The sequence below is a fragment of the Lutra lutra genome, chromosome 3 (genome assembly GCF_902655055.1).
Source record: "Lutra lutra chromosome 3, mLutLut1.2, whole genome shotgun sequence".
NCBI lineage: Eukaryota > Metazoa > Chordata > Mammalia > Carnivora > Mustelidae > Lutra > Lutra lutra.
Genome location: NC_062280.1, coordinates 44,865,248 through 44,886,385, shown reverse-complemented (window position 1 = coordinate 44,886,385; position 21,138 = coordinate 44,865,248). Strand labels below are relative to the sequence as shown.

The 21,138-nt window shown below is 45.0% G+C and overlaps 1 protein-coding gene across 41 annotated transcripts in view; it reads right to left on the bottom strand.

The window, feature by feature from the left end:
• The window catches only part of LRRFIP1 (LRR binding FLII interacting protein 1), a 139,212-nt gene that overhangs the window by 42,796 nt on the left and 75,278 nt on the right, over positions 1 to 21,138 (bottom strand). For 11 of the 41 annotated variants that reach the window (XM_047721506.1, XM_047721508.1, XM_047721509.1 and 8 more), the window contains exons 3-9: positions 15,433 to 15,450; positions 12,080 to 12,127; positions 10,731 to 10,775; positions 10,137 to 10,187; positions 7,608 to 7,645; positions 3,557 to 3,617; positions 2,074 to 2,136 (exon numbers count right to left, since the gene is read on the bottom strand). The exons of 12 other annotated variants lie outside the window; for them this stretch is intronic. In XM_047721506.1, coding sequence (XP_047577462.1) covers positions 2,074 to 2,136; positions 3,557 to 3,617; positions 7,608 to 7,645; positions 10,137 to 10,187; positions 10,731 to 10,775; positions 12,080 to 12,127; positions 15,433 to 15,450 — 324 coding nt within the window. The remainder of the gene's footprint in view (positions 1 to 2,073; positions 2,137 to 3,556; positions 3,618 to 7,607; positions 7,646 to 10,136; positions 10,188 to 10,730; positions 10,776 to 12,079; positions 12,128 to 15,432; positions 15,451 to 21,138) is intronic. 18 more of the 41 variants (XM_047721492.1, XM_047721494.1, XM_047721502.1 and 15 more) reach the window with 8 other exon arrangements.

The window sequence follows — 21,138 nt, the reverse complement described above, 5'->3', positions numbered from 1 at the left end:
CCATTGGGGTTTTAAAGGTCTTTGTAACTGGAGCTCTAAGTTTTAAAGTTTGGTGAGAAAAATGCAAAATTAGGACTCGGCAGAGACATCCACCTTTACTTTATGTAATAAAATACTTCACTGGACATGATCTCTGGTGTGGGTTCTTTAGTTACTGATGTAATGTGTGTGTGTGTTCACAGAGGACGGGACAGATTCAGTGGTATAATTCTGAGACCAACAGTTTCTCAACACTTCTGGGGAATACTACTGTATCCATTGTTTCCCTAAATAAAATGCTCTATCAAATTAAAGTTTCCTCAAAGAGGAAGCCAGCAACTTCAGACTGCCCAGCAACATTCTACCACGTGTACAAGTGTGGGACAGTCCTTGAAGATGAAGTCGTTCCCTTCCAGGAACCTGATGGCCTCTGAGATAGCCTGCCATCCCTTCAAGGCCCCTAACTTGTGCCTGTCATTCCTCTGTCCAGCATAAGCTATTCCCATGTGACCTGAGGGGCCGGCAGGTGGAACTCTGGGGGGTGGGAGGCGGAACAGGGAGAAGCTTTCTAATGTTCCCCACAAATACTGAAACTTGTGCAGTGGTTGGGAGAACCCCTTTTCTCAGCCCCTCTGGGGGGCATGGAAAGCACCATGACCCAGGTGGGGAAGAAAGTGCCACTGCTACGGCTGCCACGACCAGGGTATGGGTCTGACAAATCCAAAAAGATGGGAGAAATATTTAGAAGCCTCTTCAGTACTCCACACGACATTAACACCTTTCTGCTTTTATATTTAAATAAAATCATACCAGCCCATGTATTGTGCAGGAACAGATAGGATACCTACAGAGCATGATAATCACCAGAAGATTCTGCCAGTGGGTGAGCAAGGTGAGACCTCAGGAAGAACAAGGGTGGGGACACGGGGCTTCTGTAAAGTTCTGATATTTAATGTTTGGAATGGACCCGCTCTAATTTTGACTTCAATGCTCCGAATGTGAGTTTTCTCTCTTAAATGAATTTAAGAGACTTGGACACATGCTGAACTTCAGTGAGTAATTCACATCTGCATATTAGATACCTCTCACCATCTTCCACTTTAGAGCAAGTATCTGAGCTCGGAAAGTGAGGAGGAAGTAAAGGTTTCTGGACAAAGCACTCTTTGCAATAACAAAATCTTCCACCAAAATATGTGCAACACACATAAAATTTAAGATGGTGCAACCCACCAACACGTTCGTGCTGACAGCTGATCTTGTATTCAGTCAAAATTCACCTACTGGGGGAAGACAGAGGAGAAGGGAGCCCCAGGAGTTACACTTCTCTGGTTTTACCTGCTTAGTTTCTATTTATCTTTTTCCTACGTGTTCTTCACGGTTCAGTTCACGTCCTTTGTTAGGACACTTGTTCTCCCTATCACCCTATTACTGCTGCGCTTGTCTACCTGCCAGGTGGGTCTGTCTATTAGAGAAGTAAATGCTTCCAGAGTCCCTACTGGTCTCACCCGTTTATCTTTGTGATCTTCCGGACTGAACCAGTTTCCTCTGTTTGCTAAGTGAGTAGGAAACTGATTTAAACAAACAAGCTTTACTGATGATAATGGGCTCTTAAATAATTTAGAAATATTTGTGCCTGTCCCAATTGATACGTGTCCTTGAAGTAGTGTAGACACCCGGATTTGGATTTGATTTCCTTTCCTAGTCCATCCCTGAGAAACTGCCACAAAGTTTGCATCTACCCTACAAAGTAACCTTTTTCAGGAACCCTCAAGGAAAGAATGACAAGGTTTTCTTATTTTTTCCCCCTCTTTGCATTACTTCTGACTACAAAGTATCCACATGAATCCTTTCTTTGTGACCAGCTGAATGCAAATGAGAGTCAAGTTCAGGATAGGGGGGTGGGGGAGATAAGCCTGAATTAAATGTATCATGTTAGTTACTGCCCAGCAAAAGACTTTTAACATCCGTCCAAATGAAAAGTCATAAAATAGGCATTAAAAATGAAAAGAGAGCTGAGTTCACACGCAGAGACGGCATGCTCCAAAACCTGTAGTTTCTGAAGAGAGGGTGGGGAAGATTTAAATGAGAACCAACCAGCGTGTCCTCTCTGGGGGAAGACAGAGTGGAGAATCTGCCCTCGCCGCTGTAGCTGGAATTCTGAGAACCAAAGAAGACATGGTAAGTGGGGAGTGCTTCCCGACTGTCCCCAGAGCACCCCCTGTGCCCGGTCCAAAGGCAAATACAAAAGAACACAACCAAACCAGTATCAGCTCTCCAGGAATACCAGTATAAGCTCTCTAGAATACCAGTGCAGAGTAAGAACCAAGACAATCTGCTACTGCAGGAATGCTGGACCAACAAGAGTTTCTAGGCTATGGTTTACATTTCAGGGTCTGGGTGTTGGCGATGTCCTGTGGTGTAACTCTTACTAGTTCTCTCAGTTTTCCCCTCTAGTATTATTTGTAATTACTTACAACCGTTGGTGTAAAAACATAAATAAGAAGACGCCACCTTTAAACCGGGAGGATTTTTTTAGGCTGGAATGAAAAAAGTTTAGATGAGATGGTGTATGCCACCCGTGATAGGCCAAGAGGCTAAAAACCTCATCAGCCAGTTTCAGAAAGCCAAGATGGGACTGGGTTACCTCTCTGACACCTGAAAATATAATTCAAGTGTATATATGATATATCTTAATATAATTAAAAGAAATACTGTACACACAAGTAGTAAAATTTACTATAAGAAAAAAGCAAATACAGGAATAGGAAGATTTTAGTTAATTTCATATATAGCAGATTTGCAAGTCATGAAACTTAATTGTATATGTGTGCAGTTTCACTTCGTGAAGTTCCCCGTGACCTCCCTGCTAAATCTGAAGCCCTCCCCACCTCTCTCTGACTCTCCTGCCTGTGGTTCCTTTCTCCCACCACAGAGCAATACCCTGCTCTTCCTCTGCCTCCTGAGCCTGCACTATGGGCACCCGATGGCCAGTATTCAGGGACATGTGGGCTCTTATACACGTTTTTAAAATAACAAATGAGAAGCGCCTGGGTGGCTCAGTCGGTTAAGCGTCTGCCTTCAGCTCAGGTCCCTTTTCCCTCTCTCTCTGCCTGATGTCCCTCCTGCCTGTGCTCTCTGTCAAATAAATACATAAAACCTTAAAAAAATAATAAAATGACAAATGAGGGATGGGCACAGAGGGTGAGAATGCTGAACGTAAGTATACTTGAAAGCTGAATATACTTAATACAGACGTTATGCACATACATGTAGGGTAACAAAATAATGAAAGAGTGAATATCCAATTCAACATAGTTTTAAACTTAAGGGATTCTTTTTAATAGCGATCTCTTATAGCAACACTTAGAATGTTAGAAGGCTAACATTCTAAGAATGTTCACTGGTTAAAAAAATCAGTTTTCACTCTTTCACGGGCTAGGGCTGGGATAGGGGGAGAGACCCACTATAGCACACACACAAAAAAAAAAAACAAAGAAGCTAAATTTAGCAATGTATATTCTTTAAGTTTTGCAGCAACCTGTTTGCATTTTGTGTCATGCAAATTTACTATACTAACCCTGCCAGATCTTCTATTCAGGGTCTGTGATCCATATACGTCTCCGTCATAACCATTCGTCTGTTTCAGTGAATAAAAGAAGAAACTGACGTCAGTATACAAATGAAGACACAGGCACAAATCAGCACGCAAGAATTAGCTGGGTGTAAACTGAGCTTTCTTAGTGAAGCAGAGGAACGACCAGCCCAGGACGACACAAATCTCAGTGCGCTCCTAGATGCATGCCTTCATGCTTCTGATCTGCTCGATGACGACTTGGGAAAAATCGGACAGCTGGGCTTAGCCCATCAGCCTGGGCAGTGTTACTTGTAACTATGGGTCACTCTAGGACTTCTGTGGGGTGCGGCACATGGGAACCGGTGCAGCTGGTTTTGTCGGCAGTCTTCCTGTTTCCAGGTTTAGGACGATGCCACAATGTCCTAGCTTGGCAGCAGCCCAAGCACCAGGCAAGTGGGCGCACAACCCGGCCTGCGTCAATCGGGTTTCTGTTCTTGGTGGACAGGTAAGTCCTTGAAAATTAGGGCCCATTATGAAGTTGTATCCAGAAGGTTCGGAAATAGCTTCTGTTCAATCTATAATGCAGTGCAAAGGTTCATCATGGAAAAGATGTTTATTGGGGGCATGCGTCCTCTACGGGAACTCCTTGTTCATCCCATCTTCCTACTTTAACTTCTCAAAATGACATCTGAGGATGCATTTCATGAGTTCTTCGTGTGTCCTCCAGAAGAGAGAATGATTAAGTGTGTGCCCAACTCCCTTCTCTTCCTACCTCTGAACCCATGTGCCCATAGCCAAAGCCCGGCCTTTCTAGAATGGGTCTCATTCAGCTAGAAGGATGTTTCTGCTGATGGAAGACAAGAGCTGTTGAGTGTCAGAGACACAGCCAGCTCTTGAGAGAGAAAACAGAAAGCAAGCCACACAACTGGTACAACTGGAAGGAGATGCTGGGGGTAAGGGACGGGAGTCCAAATTCCAAAGTAGTGCTCTATCATGAGACCTGATGCAACACGTTTGCTCCAGCTGCAAGCGCCTCCATCCACCTCCTCAGCTGTGGAAATGTGTGTAGAAAGACGTACTTGACAAGGCTGCTGAGGGTTAAATCTGACTAAAATGAGTATCCCAGGGGCCTGGAGCAGTGCCCTCCCAAACTGTGTGCTGACAGGACTGCTGACGGAGCAACCGTGGAAGGTCCCTGGCACCCACGGGGAACAGGAGCATGTCCTTGTTCACGGGGTGGGGCAAAGGGAGACTGGCTACCATGTATGTAGCCGCTACGGCATTCATGAAGAATAGAGAAATGAATTTCCAGACAGATGATAGATCCAGATTCATGAAATCTTGACTATCAAACTACATATTTAGTTACAACTCAAAAACAAGTCATTTTGAAGTTTCTAAGTGAAACAGAAGAGTATGTACTAATCCCTCAACTTTACATTTGAAAACTCTCTGAGTCATGTTAAAACATCTCTGAGATAAATTTGACAGTAAAAAAACCTTCAGAGATAGGCAGGGCTGTTACTTGATCTACTTTCCTTTCCTCTCACAACTGACAAGACTATCTGAGATGGAAATGTGTGTCAAGGACTTGTAGATTTCAGACCACAGTCTTATTTTTTCAGTAGCTGTTTAGAAACACATTCCTGTAAAAAAATTAATATAATAATAAAGGCTAACATCCTTCAATTTTAGATGACTCTGACTTTACTAATTAGCGAGGAAGTAAAATATATTACATATATAAACCCTTTGGTTTCCACTGTTGCTGTATGTACTACATGCTGCTCTGGACAAAGTCTTCCTTTCGGTCATCTCACTTCCCATATTGCCTGCAGCACAGCGCAGAGCATGGCGAAGGATGGGAGAGCAAGTGCACCCCTCATCTGTCCCATTTCTCTTCTACCCTTCGGTGGCCATGCAGGAAAAACTCCCCCTTCACGGTCTTTGCGGACATCCAGCTTTCTGTTGTAATGGAATTCTGTCATAGGGAATATATTCCTAGCATGAATTCTCAAACCTGTAGGATCTCGTTGCCATCCTGCTAGGACTACAACTTCTTGAAGAACACCACCAATGCTCTCCTCTTGGATAGTTTTTATGTGTTGGGTTGGGATGGGTGGAGCTATTTTTCTATGTAGCGTAACAGGATAAGTAGAGTTGAAAATTAACACATTAGAATAAAAAGCCCATAGACAGCATATTAGCTTTATCCAACATCAGGTCTCTGAGGGTCCATCTTCTTCACTGTAGAGACTGCTTTCTCGACACCCCTTACTGTGCAGACCATGAGCATCGCCGTGGCCTTGTGTGCCCCTGACCTCGGCAGTCAGAACAGCTAAAGCTGGGGCGGGGGATGTGCGCTTTCCTAAGCTTCCTAGGTGAATTTTACACACAGTAACACCGCGCAGTGCTGTTCTCAGAGAGAACGAAATACCGAAAAGTCACAAATCCGCATTCTCTGAGAGTACAAGGCAGATGCAAGAATGAACGCCTTATTGAAGCCAGTGAAACCAGGGTACCTGTGATTAGTCAGATGCTACCCACCACCGTGCCGTTGCTATCAAAACATCAGCAACTTCACGATATGACCATGCAAGCAAATGTCACCCGCCATCTTGTTTGATTAATGATGTTAGATCATTTTTATGCTGTCAAAAGATCACACCCAAGGGCAGGAGAGATGGGAAGCAAGATAAGAAAGGCCAGATTAGAACTCTACAGTGCAATGTTTGATGCACTCAACTTAGTTGGAAAACAGAATGAAAGCAGAAAAGAAAAGCAAAATCCAGAACGTATTTCTGACTATTGCTAACACATGTACTCATTCATTCCACCAGGGACTGGCCCTTAAGTACAGCTGCCTGTGAGTTTAAAATAAGAAGGCTAAAAATCTGGAAGTACGCTGCACAGACACTGACTTAGACTGAGAACGGGAGAGCTGCTAGAATGACAGGGTCACTGTCAAGTGCTGTGGGAGATTCTGCAATGAGCACTTCCTGAATCCGGTTACGTGCCTCCGTCCTTCATGTTCTCCACCGAGGTCTATTGCTTGCCAGTGGCTGAGGCCAAGCCCAAGCTGGAATGCCCGGCTCCTCCCTGGCAACAGGCTCCTGTCTGTAAAGCAGTGAACGGCAGCCCATCCGGGAGGATGGGGATGGAGGTGGGGGCGAATGTGCCCCGTGCAGAAATATGGCACTATTCATTACCATCTTCAAGGTAAAAAAGTACATTTTAAAACCAGAAAGTTGCTAAATAATTTTGGGAGGCAGTGGAATGAATGAAGCACAAAACGCTTTAAGAAAAAGTCCTAAGAAATGAAGTAGTGCTAGAATCCGCTAGAATCACTTCAGTGCAGGAGCACTTTTTTGCTCATTTCTGGCGAGATCCAATTTCTCTCCTTTTTGGAGTCACTGAAAGGTAGAGGTTTTCAGATGCACAGGTTTTTCTGCACAAAAGGTGCAGACAGACAGACAGACGTAAGAAGGGAAATTTCAAATTGAAATCTATAGGTCTTGTTTTTGGTACTGGAACCAAGGTCCTTCTAAAACAGCACATTTTGGCAAAAGAGCCAGATTGCACATTTAATACAAATGGATGTAGATTTAAAAATAATGGATTTTTCATAGAGAAAATGACCTTAAATTTAATCTCGGAAAGGAAATGGAGAAGTTTTGGGAATTCTCAATTTGATCTGCGTTCCTTGAAAGCAAAACACTCTAGTCCTGCCTTGGTATCCACAGCTGTTAGCACAGGGAGTGGCAAACAGCTGGTGCTCAAAGACTGTGCAGCAAGTGAGTGTGTTCAAGCGCGGAGCTGGTCCCTGAGGATCAGACACACCCAGCGGGCTCTGCAAGAAGAGTGCTCCCTCTGGTAGGTATACCTGCCCTCCCGCCCGTGGCACCACCCCAAGGGGGCCTGGGGACAGCATGTGTGTCTTTCTGGACAGAGACATACTTGGCTTTTTGGACAAGAACACCCACGAGATTAATGGAAACACTACAGGTTATGCACTATTAGGATCATGCCTCAGCATCCATCCAACCATCTCAGCCAGGCATAAGGACCCCCATACTCCAAGTCAGGCTGCGACTGTCAGCAGGAGGGTGGAAGAAGAAAAGAACAGAAAACAGAGTTGCCAAAATCAATTAGAAAGCTAATGCAAATATCAGAAAACATAAAGCAAAAGCCAGGTAATCTTGAAATCTTGACAAAATTACATTTTTACATGACTTCCAGGATCTCATGTGTATTAATGGAAGGGATCACATTAGAACGACAGCCATCATAAAATCCAGTAATGTTAAATAAAACTTGCATGGCAAATGTTGCTATAATTCATGAAACCTGAAGCAGTCTGAGCAATCTTACTTCCTCTTCCAGAAGATACATTCTATTTATATTAAGCAAAAGGTAAACACATGCATCACCATCAATTTTTAAATAAGAAAACTTAAAATCTTATGATATCCAAAATCTAGTTTACTGAGAAGAATGCCCATGCAAACACTAGGAAAGTAGAATTTCCCCCTGATTTTTAAGGGTTTATCATCACTGCCAGTTGAATGAAGAAGACCTGTATTTTGAGATTGTCAAGAAATAAAAGATATAATCTTTGAACTTTGCAAACTAAAGATTTCAGAATATTAGCATACATTAAAGCAGAACACACTAGCCCTGCAAAGGGAGCGGCCCACCAACCAACGGAGGCCAGAGCTTCTGGGCCCCCAAGGGCTTGGGGATGGATGCTGTCACCTCCTCACTGCTCTGGGCTTGTCCTAAACCTGTCGGAGTTATGAGATCTGACTCTTACCTCCAGGATCCAAGTTCTCAAGGTCTATGGTTTTTTAAAAAGTATTATGTCTTTAGACCAAGTACATTATGGGAAAGAACAGTGTAGGAAACCAACTGGCTTAACACAAGAATCCTGTCCACTACTGATTTTCCACTTTCTCTCTCTTATTTAATGTCCAGATTATGGGCCTCTTCCATAAAATTTTATACCTTAAAACAAATATGCTTGAAATCTTGGCAGAGAATGGTGACTAGCAAAGATATTTAACTCATGTCTGGTTAAAGTCACTGAAAATGAAATGAATGCTGTAAACAATGATTTTAATAGTTTTAAACTCTTTGGGGTCAGGAATCTTTCTGAGAATCTTAAGAAAGGGACAAATTCTTTTCCTAGGAAAATCCAAGTACACACAAATCATGAAAACAATTCCAGGAGGATCAGATCTGAAAATGGGGACTGTGACAGATTTGGACTCTGTGTCCAATTTCTCTGCTGTTCTCTCCTAAGCCTGCCTTAGTCAGGCTTTGTTCTCACCACCTCCATCAAAAGTTTCCTCGTTGAGTCCACCGATGTCCTCTCTGACGCTAAGGCCAGTAGTTGGCCCGTAGTCCTTTGCTTCCTTGACCTCTCCCCTGCTCCTGGAAACAGTGTCTTCTCTTGGTTTCAAGGACTCAGGCTTCTCCTGGGCCTGCTCAATGGCTGTCATTTCTGTGTCTCTGCCACAGATTCTGCAAACTCAGGTTTGCTTTTATAATGTTTTGGTTACATAAATGTTACTTCCTCCAACTTGACTCTTGTCCGAGACAAAATCTTTGAAGAACTTATAACCGTATGGCTAAGGGGAAAGTTTCAGCAAGCAAGGAAGCACTTTCACCATCTTCACATCTGAACCGTTGTTTTCCGGCAAAATCACTGTGGATCTGCTTTGGGCACTGCTAAGTCCATGACGCTGACGGCCCGTCAGAACAACAGTGAGTTACCCTGACAGTTACTGTTGTGAACAGCCAGATGAAATCCACATTCATGGTACATATAAATTGTCATGGTGATCGAAACCAAGCATACTGCTCCAGACAGTTAAGTGAAACAGAGTGGCTGCATCGAGACCCACTTCCTACCCGCAGTGACAGCAATCCTAATCCTCTGGTAAAGAAAACTGACATGCTCAGACTAAGCCACTGACCTAAAGTGCTACGCAAAACACCATTTCTCTACTTCACTTCCCAAGGCATGCAATGTTTTCAAGTCTCATTATGATTACTGGAATGTTGAATGTCTTTGTTTTTCGCAACCATCAAGTTGTCAGTGACGAAGAGATTTCACCAAAGCTAACCAAAGGTAACACTCCTGAGGGCAAGTGGACCTGGGGCTCATGGGTCCATGCCAATTTTCCACCAGGCAGCCTATGGCAGCTTTCAAGGAACTACGCAAGAATAGCACTGAGGAACAGTCACTTTATCTGAGATGCAAATTTGACCGGGAGCACGTATGCAAATGGGCCCCTTCAACCCACCAGCATTGCCAAGACAACTTAATCAAGGCGTGGCAGTGCTGTGTTATGGACGAATATACAGACATTGTGATATCCACTCTTGGGAGAGAGACACAACAGAGGGACCTCTGCTTATCAATACTCTCTCCGCAACACAAGGAAACACCCCACCGTGGGATTAGATTTCTCGGTTAGATTATGGGGTAATGAACAGGAAATCTGAACACAGGGATACAGAAGCAAAGACCACCAACTGTAAACTACAGCATGCAAACCCGATCATTCTGGTTACTGACCCTCAGACTTCCACGACTACCCACTGACATGCGCTCATCTTCATCAGAAGCCTAGTGAAAGAAAGGATGAAAACAACCATGAAGCACAGCCATGTAGAAACCCATGTCCCGCTTTCAGAGAGATATGGCTGATCTGACACCACAGCAATGGGGCAGATCCGACGCCTCTGGAAATCTCAGGGGACTTGAGCCTACCTACATCATCCCCAAATGGGCTTTGTGTGTGCACCTCTGTTTACAGAGGGCTGTTTCTGGATGATACTGCTTTAACTCAATTTCACTGAAGTGGTGTTATTTACTTTGTCGGTAATCTACAAACACAGCCTCAATGCATATCATTCTGCAAATTATTCGTGGGTATTGGATGGCAAAAGAGCATTAAGACTGTCATGAATATATATTAATACTCAGAAATTTCCCATTCTCCCCTCACAAAGTTAGGTCAAAATGCTAAAAGTTGAGTCCACAAATTTTAGGTAACAGAATCAGTAGAAGTTAGTTTCTTTTGTAAGCATCACTAAGATATATCTAATCACATATTTCAGCCACTACAACTATAAATTAGACTTCAATCAAAGTGAACACAGTACTAACCGATGTGTTTCTCCTGGATCTACGCGAATAGCGCTCAGTGTCTTCCTATCAAAGCAACGGAAGAAACAGTATTAAAGGTCAGATACAGACACAACAGAAGCCTTAGTCTGGTTGTGTCATAAGACAGTATTTTTGATATAATGTCTAATCAGTATTTTCTTTGATGCCATTAAAAGGCTTCAATTGAACCACTGAGGAAGGATGTTCTCTTTGGGCATATGTAAGCACACAAGTAATTGGCATATTTCATTTCCGCTCTAAAAGTGTGTAGGGGAGAAGATGGCCCTTCATTGGTTCCTAACCTCTACAGGTCCAACTCAACCTACTTTTCCTCCTACATTTGGAACCTTATTCTCTTTCCTTTGGGAATCAGAAGATAAATCACTACCATAAAAGCTCCAATAAGGACATCATCCCATCTACTATATTTTGTGCATTCTGAGACACACAGGGTTTTTCACATTTGGGTATTTCTGAAGTGGGGGTATATCTTACAATCAAAGTTGTTCACATTATAATCAGCAGCGTGTTTTTTTTTTCCTTCTTTCTCAGTAATATAGAAAACAATGAGGCATCTTTTAACTGGGTCTTAAGATCTGACGAAAATACATCCGCCATAGAAGCTTAAAATGATGGTTTACACACACTAAAGGCTGAAATTAATCATTTGTTTTAACAGAGAAAGTACACACTGCTTATATTTCAGGAACTGTTCTCTTTCCCATTCTACACAGGGGTCTAAGATATTAGGAAGTAATTTTACATTTCCTTGGATTGTTTATGCGTAAGGGACATCAAACATGACATTTCCACACTGGCCAGGTTCTCCTTTGCTAAAAGTACATAATGACATCCATGAGGCCACTGGGTAAGTGTCAAGGACAGGAGGAAGTGGGAGGAACTCATGTGGATAAATTAATGAGAGAAGGAGTGGGTCCACGTTCTCTTGGGGCCAGTGGACAGCAAGGGGAAGGCTCCCCCTCCTTGAGCCTCATGCCTGGGGCCCCATCTTCTCCTGAGTGTGCCTAATGGAGAGCCCTTTGCCCGTGCCTAATGGAGAGCCCTTTGCCCAAGGAGACAGGGCGGCAGTGGCCCTGGAGAACATAGACACTAGCCTGGAGACTCCAGGAGTGAGCAGCTACTGCCCAGACCAGACAAAAACGCCGGCCAGACCCATTTCTAACCCAGCTTCATCCGGATGTAAACAATCCAGCCAGATGCAGAAGTCCCTGGAAGAAAATCTCTCAGTATTAAATTATGGCACAGCAGGAATCTATCAATATAATTGCAGTGTGTAAGAATCAAATTATAAACCATGTCAGTTTCTTAAAATTGTATCCAAGGCCTACCATCCACTGCTCGATGTCGCCCCATTTTGTATCCAGCCCATAATATTTCTAAAGACAGAAGGGAAAGAAAATTAGGCAAGACGTGAAACGGTAACCACGTAAGAAACTGTTCTGACATGCATTTCCAAACCACTGCCCAAGCCACACAGGGAAGGGAGCATGCCGTCGCACAGCTGGAAACACCACACTCGGTGCAGGGTGGGGAGCTCTGGTGGAGAGACCGCCGCCTCCCACCCCTCCCAGGCAAGCCCAGGGAGCACAGCGAAGAGCAGGAGCTGAACAGGGCAGTGCAGCCCCGGTGTGAGGCTGTTGAAGCCTGCAGAGCAAAGGTACTTGAGCTGCTGGAGAATCGAGAAAGCCCAGGGGACAGGGAGAGAGAGGGCGCTGACCCCTCGGTCTCCGGTGCTCTTGCTCCAGCTATCTGGTATCTACGCTAAATTTAGGCTCCCGAGAATTTACATTCTTTGGATGTCTTCATAGCACGTCACTGATGGAAAGATGGCCGAGTGGCTAAGAAGAGGGCTTGGAACAGAAAAAACATTTTTATGGTAGCAGGTTACATTGGGCATTTTCTTTAGCTATAGTGCCTCCTTGGTTTTACCTCACTTGTGTTAGCCCCAGTGGTCCAAGTTAAAATTAGAAAAGCAGATTCAGAATGGCTACTGCCCTTGCTAAATATAGTAATTCCCGACAGGCAGGAGCCCAAGTCTAGTCTCAAGTGATGGGGTCTTGCTTTTCTCCTCACTTTCTCCCCAGTTCCAATAGAAAAAGCAAGGAATAAGCAACCCAACCTTCATGTCATCACATAGACATGGTTTTCCTCTTTATACATTAAAACTTTATAATAAAAAAAAAAAAAAATTAGGTGCTAGAAGTCCAAGACAAATTTTGAAATTGTTTTCTAATTGCCAAAACTTGCTGCTATGTTTGGCTCAGTTTCAATTATGTTGAAGGGTGGCCAGATTTTAAATATAATGGCTCTCCAACGATCTCACCCCTTTCTCTTAGAGAGAGTGCTAAGCAGGAAAATCGATGGGGAAAAAAACTGGAGGAAGCATTCAACCTTTTCAAATCTCAACCAATACAGAAATATAATATATCAAAAGTACATGAGCCGAGTCTTTTTCTGTAAGTCACTTTCCTTACTTTGAGGCTTTAGCTTCAAGTTAAGTGAAATGCAACGGCTTAAAGCCATTTTACATTCAATCAATGTCGGGCCTGCTCACTCTTGCAGCCAAATTCCAGGTTTCTCACCTGTAAAATGTGACGCCATCAACCCTCTTCAGCTCATGGCTTAATTACAAAGATAGAACAGGGTTTTTGTTGTTGTTGTTGTTGGTGGTGGTTTTTTTCTTTTAAGGGGGGCCCATACAAAGGCATAAAAGTTATTTCAATTCCAACAGAAGTCTGTATGATCCGTTTTTCTGTTTTCATATTTCCCTTTTTTTTGCCAATTCTATACTTATATCAAATACCACACTCCATCTCTTGCTCTTTTTGTGACAAAAATAAGAAGGAGCATTCAAAATCTTCCATCTAGTTCATGGTGACCTTACCCATCACTGCTATGCCTGCAGCTCTCCCTCCTTGAAATGATGGGGTCCGTCATTTCAGCGAGGGAGAGCACCCCCACCCCCGCCGCCCTAAGCAGAAAGTGCAACTAACTCCAAGTTCTGATGTTAGTGAGCAGGCTCCAAAGCCAACAGCGAAAGGAAAGCGTACAATGTTTCAAATGTAAACCACTATGATTAGCCAGTGAGTCATGCAGAGGAAGTAAGAGCCAGACCTACAATACGAAAGGTGCTTGACTTTCAGAAATAGCTGAAGTTCAGTAGAAGAGAAGCCATCCCACAGAAACGCCAAGTGGGCCAAGAGAGATGTTTACTGCCTCCTCTTCCTTTTCTCAAATCTTAATGATAAGGAAAGCCCTCCCTTCCCTTGGCACATCTATATTATAGAAATGTGTATCTGCTTTTCTACTGTGGACTTCCTGAGCTCCCTTCTAGAATTACTTTGTACACAAGTGAACATTCTGACAGAAGGTCTAACATTGTATCCCTGGTGAGTTACTAAACAGAAAAATAATAGTGATCTGGAACTAGAAAGGAATGAACCAAAGTTTAAATTACTAGGCGGGGTCTCTTTTCTAGGTTTTGGGCAGTCTGTTACAGGGCGGGTCCCCTAGCTTTGCCAGCTTTTGCCTCTTGTTAAATTCTTCCCGCGACTCTCTAAGTATGTTTGGATCTAGCTTCAACATGCATTCCAATACCAGACCCTGAAAAAACTAATAAAGCACAAACAGGTTCTGGCGCCCACTTATCTGATTTCTCTACACTCTCTGGACAGTAGTTATGCGGACTGGGGGGTGGGGGACAGGAACCAAAGGCAATCTGGTATTGTAGCCAGTAAAGGAATCCACCGCTGGAATTTTAAATTTACTGACCATGAGTTTAAAAGGACCTGGTGATTAACCTTTTAATGATCATCTTATTTTGATCTTTTTTTCTTAGCTGCTCTAAAAAAAAAAATACAGTTCTTCTTTATCTACAAACTAAATAGATTTATAAAAAGCACTATGATAGATGTCAGAAGTAACAAACGAGATTCAGGTTTGGTAAAGACTCATGGTAGACACACTCTATAAATTCTCAGGGAACTAACCATCGCTCCATCATTGTTGCCAAGTCAGGAGCCACTGATCCGGTTGTTTCCAACCCTACTTTGTGTGTCCAGCCTGCTAGTGTATTTCTTGCTAAATCTCAGCTGCTTCTAAATGCCCAGGAAATAGACACGCACTTTACTACCCTGAATGTTTAGGGATGGAAGGCAGTTTTAAGTTACTGGAGTTGGCTATTGTTACCATTTTCTTTTTTTCCACCTGATTTTTAAATCAGTATATGCCAATCTCTCAATCTGTGGTAATCTGCATTGAGATTTTGAGATTTTTCTAATAAAATCATATGGAAGGGTAATATTTTTCTTTAAATATCTGACTTTGAAGGTTTCCCCAGTTCTGAAGTATGATTTTATTTTATCTTAGAATTCGTGTTTTTTTGTTTGTTTGTTTCTTCCTCAAAGAAACAATTTTCTAATTCTTTGAGAAAAGCGGAGATGAGGAAAATATTCTGTGGACAGAGGTACGTCTGATGGTTACTTTTTCTGGGGGTGGAAATAGGGACGACTTCAGCATTCTTGAATAAACCAATTTGTAAATAAAGCAGTAAAAACTTCTACATATTTTCAATGAAAGGCATTATTTCTGAAAGGTGACCAGGCCCTTGGCAGGAAAAAACAAAACAAAACAAAAAACAAACTCAGCATGCAAATTAGGGAACAAAGAACAAAGAGCCTACCTTTTGAACCTGATAGATCTACAGAGAAGGGCAAAAGAAATAAGAAAAGAAATATGAAATCCAATTACAGAAGTAGTTACATCAGAAAGAAAGGTTCTCTAAGTCCCTGGAAATGTGAATAAAAACAATACTGGGGGGAAAAAAAACCCCAACACTGAATAATGATAGAACACAAAAAATGTCTAAAATCTCATCGAAAGTATTGTTAATTTCCTGACTCATTTTACGTCTATTTTAGATACAATGGTGGGACGCAGGCACACACACATGGGTCCATGCAAGAATCCTGGTGTGATTCTAGTGCACGGAGTCCATGTAACCATTACCAGCAGTGGGGAAAAGCACTTCATCTCCAGTTCAAAACTTCTCTGCACAATGATAAAAGTTCAACTAGAAAGTACAGTGTAAAGTCCACCGGTCAAGTTCCCAAGAAAGACGCTTTCCTGTTCTGATTCACGTGGGTATGAACAATGCCAGGAAAATGACAGGTAAAGAAGCAGCAATTACTAGAACAGAACTGAGACATGTTTTTTAAGAAGCGTATTATCACACACTGACATATTCATTTGCTTCAGATTTTTCTCCTAATCTTGCAGTATCACCAGGTAAGTCTGAGGTATCAGGCTCATTCATTCATTCATAGAACAAAACATTTGCTGAGTCAGGCTTTACTCAAATCATGGCCAACGCTTGGCATTTCTAGTCTTACATGGGTGTGCACACGTGAACGTATTCAACATTTCGACCACAGGACACACAGTACTGACCACGAAAATGCTTATCAAGTCAGCAGCAGTTAAAGAAACACAGCACATTCATCAGATTGGCTGGTTGTTCATCACCATGTTGTTTCTACTAGCCGAGGTCTTCATGCGAATTAAAAAGTTCACTCAAGAGTTCCCAAAGAATAGCTACATATTATTCTTCCCCCATGAATCCACTCAGAAGGAGCTCATAACCCTTTGACACAGCCCTACAGCACAGTGAACACAGGCCACAGTCGGGTCTCTCCATCTGCGTGAAGAATCAGGACGGAGAGAGCTAGGGGCCGCCATGGGAGGGCTGGGCGGGCCTGGGAGGTCGGGGTAAATCCACGGCCAGCTCACAGGCCCCATGTCCTCAGGGTCTGTGGGGCTTGAGGACAGATCTACACTCAACATGGTGTCTACTTGATCGCCTTGTCCCCGTCTTGGGTATCCCAGGCACCAGTGTGGTTCCAACCATAACCCACTTCCGAAACCCTCAACTTTTGTCACCAGCTTCCCCCTTCCTGGCCTCCAGCGACGTCCACCTCCTCCTCCAGGGAGTCAAGGCTCTGTCCGCCTTCAGCAGATCTGAGCTCCCTCTCCAGGAAAGCCTCGCCCCTGCTCAGAAACACCTGTGTGAAGGTGGATGGCTCACCCCCAGATGAAAACAGGGATCACAATTCTCACTTTTTTTACACCAAAGTATCAACCCTACTAGTTAAACACTGGCCTTGTGAAGCATATTCATTTCCACTTAATCAACAACTTAAAATGCCAATGCCCCGGGGCTATCAGATTGTATAACCTCAAATCGAGTTAGCTAGTTCTAATAATAGGCCCAGAGATGTGATATGCAGAGGGCGGGCTGAGACAAGTGTCGCCTGTACACCTTCCTGAATTCTTAGGCCCTGCCAGCTTCTCGCCCCCCCCCCTCTCGTGGGGCACACAAACGCTCACGTGTGCACATGCATGTCCACAGGTACAGCCCCCCGCCCCCCGGCTCATCTCACATCAAGAAAGAGCTACAAGAACAGCCACGGCTTCTGTGTTCTAACACTCCCGCTAACAAAGCTGCCTGTTCTGTGTTTATTACGCTGTGCTTCCAAGTCCGCACCAATGAGAAAACTGGTTTCCCGGGGCATGCAGCTGCTTATAAACTGATCAGGGGTTACATGCATCTTCCCTTTTCCCCTCCACTGTGGGTGCCAGCCAGCTTCCACACCACCTGAATCCCACGGACTCTGCCCTAGGGTTTTCTTGTTAAGTATCTATTTGATTTTAGCTACTAGGAGGACCACAGCCTTACAGCTGCTGGGCCTACATGTGAATCTTGGCTTGGCTGTCTTCTTAGCTGTGGGGATAACTGTCTGCTTTCTTTACCTGTAAGTGAAACTTGGGCAGAGTCCCTTGCAGACTGTAAGTGACAGCACCCAAGTGTGCTGCTGCCCCGGGCCAGAGGCTCTAGGATGTCCCTGCCATTCCCCTCTGCCCCACCCCAGCTTTCTTTGATTAGCAATAAAATATATATCTATTTTAGCTTAAACCTTTCAGATCCACCCCCTTTTTTTGAACCAACAGACAAACTTTAAATATCAATGCTCTCATATTTCCAAGACCCTAAATTTCTGCTAGCAACAGCGTCACTTGGGTGGGTCAGTGCTGGGCTGAGCTAACCAGATCAGTATAAACTGCAAGACAGACTGGGGCGGGGTAGGGGGGGCTCCCTCCATGCTTCACCCCTTCCCTGACCTGGCTGTCATTGTGTTCTGCCCTATCCCACGTGCCACTCCCTCACTCAGCATCCCACAGGCTGTGTGGACCAGGGTTGGCTTCTCTGCTCCCTCCCTGACACATACAGGGTGTCACTGTGCACACTGAGAATTCATGTCATGGGGGCTGGTCATCAGGCATGTGACTGACCCCAAATGAGAGTCTGAGTTCCACAGAGAAGGAACTGTGGAGATGCCTTCACTAACCCACTGCCAGTCCGTGGGGTCATACAGGGAGCAGGGTGAGATCACACAGGGAGAAAGGTGAGCACAGGGGAAATCGCCTGTGAGATCATACATGGAGCAGGGTGAGATCACACGGGAGGAGGGTGAGCACAGGTGAATGGTCTGTGGGATCACACAGGGAGGAGGGTGAAATCACACAGGGAGGAGGGTGAGGCCAGAGAGGGAGGAGGGTGAGCATGGGTGAATGGTCTGTGGGATCACACAGGGAGGAGGGTGAAATCACACAGGGAGGAGGGTGAGGCCAGAGAGGGAGGAGGGTGAGCATGGGTGAATGGTCTGTGGGATCACAGAGGGAGGAGGATGAAATCACACACGGAGGAGGATGAGGTCACACAGGAAGGAGGGTGAGCATGGGTGAATGGTCTGTGGGATCACACAGGGAGGAGGGTGAGATCACACAGGGAGGAGGGTGAGGTCATACTGGGAAGAGAAACCAAGAAGCTGGTGCTCACCCAGAGGTACTTTCTCACTTGCAAATTCAAGCTTTCCCGCTGGCCCCTCAGAACTCAGTCCCACACATCATGGAAACCCACGCCTGCATCCACAAGCGCCTCTGCCGTGTAGCAGAAGATTGACGAGACCCCAATGACCACCTGCTTCTGTGCGAGACGTTCCTTAGAATTCGACTTCAAGATACAACATCTGATTTCCAGGAACCACTTCCATGTTTGACAACAAATGTGAAACATGCTATTAAAATGGAGAGTGTCACAGTTCTAACACGTGTCATCCAAGGCCAACTGTGGTGTTTCTGACCAGATGCCTGGTTTTAATCAGCTTTTCTCTGCAAAGCCGAGCTCCTCAACTGGCACCAAATGCCAGGGATGGCCGTGCTGCCCAGGAGCGGGGCTCTGCCAGTGCACAGGCCCAGGTTCCAATGCCCTGTGGCAGGGACTAGGGGCTCCCCTGCCCCGTGTGCCCGGTGGGGGCTTCCTGGCCTTGTGAGGCCACTGTGAGGAGCCACAGGAGCCTCGGGAGCAGGGGGGCTTTGCTTCTAAAGGAGGACACTCAAATAGTCATTTTCGTGGCTCAATTCTTCACTTTTTTCTAGATCAAGCAAGATTTTTCTACATCAAGCACTTTTGCTAAAGCACTCTGTGAAGCTCAGCCACACGTTATCGTGCCTGTATTTAAATGAACTCCACCCATCACTAAGGCCACAGTTAAGCTAAACATAGCATCTGGAAAACAGATGCGTATGTACACACTGCATAACTCATTCTCATCTTGGTTTTGTGGAAATTTCACATCGTACTCTCAGTGCGTGTCAGTTTCCCTTACACCCAAGGCTGATGATAAAGATTACTGACACCATCCTGAGCGCCCAAGGCAGGGTCCCAAGATGTCACTGTCCCCTCTCTCTCTCTCCTTGGGGTCAGCCCTGTGGGCTCCAGCAGCAGGCTCAGACGCAGCGACAGGCCACCAGACACACCAGCACTGCTGGGATTCGGTCCACTGTGGAAAAGCTGGCAGAGTGGGAACATGTGTCAGGAAGATCCCCCTATAAGGCTTTCACAACCTTAACAGAACAGGGACCAGGGGCCTGTTGGAGAACCAGGGAGTAGATTAAAAGTGAATGAGCCCCAAGAGGGCAGCGGCCGTTGGCCCCGGACCAGTGGTACAGCCTGGAGGCAAAGCTGGAGACCCAGCCTCCAGACACCTGCCCGCACCCCACCGCCATGTTCCCTTCTAAAGCGGGGTGGGGGGCCGCAGGGTCCTGCAGAGAGTGGGCGTGCAGGTGTCTGCTGGATGAACGGAAATATTCTAACGGGAACCAGACACCAGGCGGTTTGAAAAAAAATCTGAAAAAAGGAAAAATATCTATTTTTAAAAACCAGTTCAGGCTAAAAGAACTTTTCCATTGGGTGGTCTCTGATTACTATTAATACCAGCGTCTGAGTTGGCAGAAGCCGTCTGCTGTCAGGGTGGCTCCTACAGCACAGAGACAGGGTCTCAGACAGGTGTGGGACAAAGTCTATGAGCAACTGGACCTAGACTTTCTCTTGACCTCCTGTTCAGATCCTTCTCTCCAGAGATGTCCTGAAAATGCATCTCTGAAGGATCTTTGACCGTCGCTCCTGGTGAGACGCATCCCCTGGAGCTGATGACGGGTATCCGTCTGGCCCCCAGCCCCAGTGGGCTGAACCTCACCCTTCACTGAGATGACGGGAGGGGGCGCATCCTGGTAGACATTGGTGCAACGGGTGAGTCCAAATCACCCACGCAAAAATTCCAGAGTGCCTATTTCCGGTTTTAAAATGACGACCATGATTCTCAGGGGAAAGCACTGGGAAAGTGCCAAACCTGTGCTTTTCATAAATTAAGAGAAATAGTACAAGAAATCCAAGTAGAAGTTAATTCTACAGGCAGAACAGCTTCAAAACTAGAACTTAGTTGCAACTGTATTTGTATTTCTAATGAGGGGGGAGGATGTGATAAATTACCTTCAAATATTTTAGGCTTTTCCTGCATTGTAGACACAGGACGAGAAACACCTAAGGCATTGTAGAAGAGCCGCTGCTTGCCCTTCGGCTCAGGTCGCTTCCCAGGCCCCGCTGGAGGGTGGTGGGGCCCTTCTCTCGGGAACCACATCCCTGCGTGTCCCCATCACTGGGGGCCCCTCAGCCTCCAGCCACCAGGTCTGTAGTTTAACTCTCCTAAGTAACATCCTGGCCCAGAGCTTCTAGCAAACTGTAATCCATTCTTCAAACCCCATGGAGGAGATTTCTTCCCCAAATTCAAATCTGGTTCTGCCTGAAACTGTTCACCCTGGGGCATGCTACTTCCACATGCAGGGCATGGCAACAAGGCAACAAGGAGCACCTCAGGCAGGTGCGACCCCCCCACCCCCCCACCCCAGGGAATGTGAGGGTGAGCGGTGGAATCCACAAGGATTTGAAGAGAAACTGGAAACACAGGTTTTTATTGGAAATCTCACGTGCTTT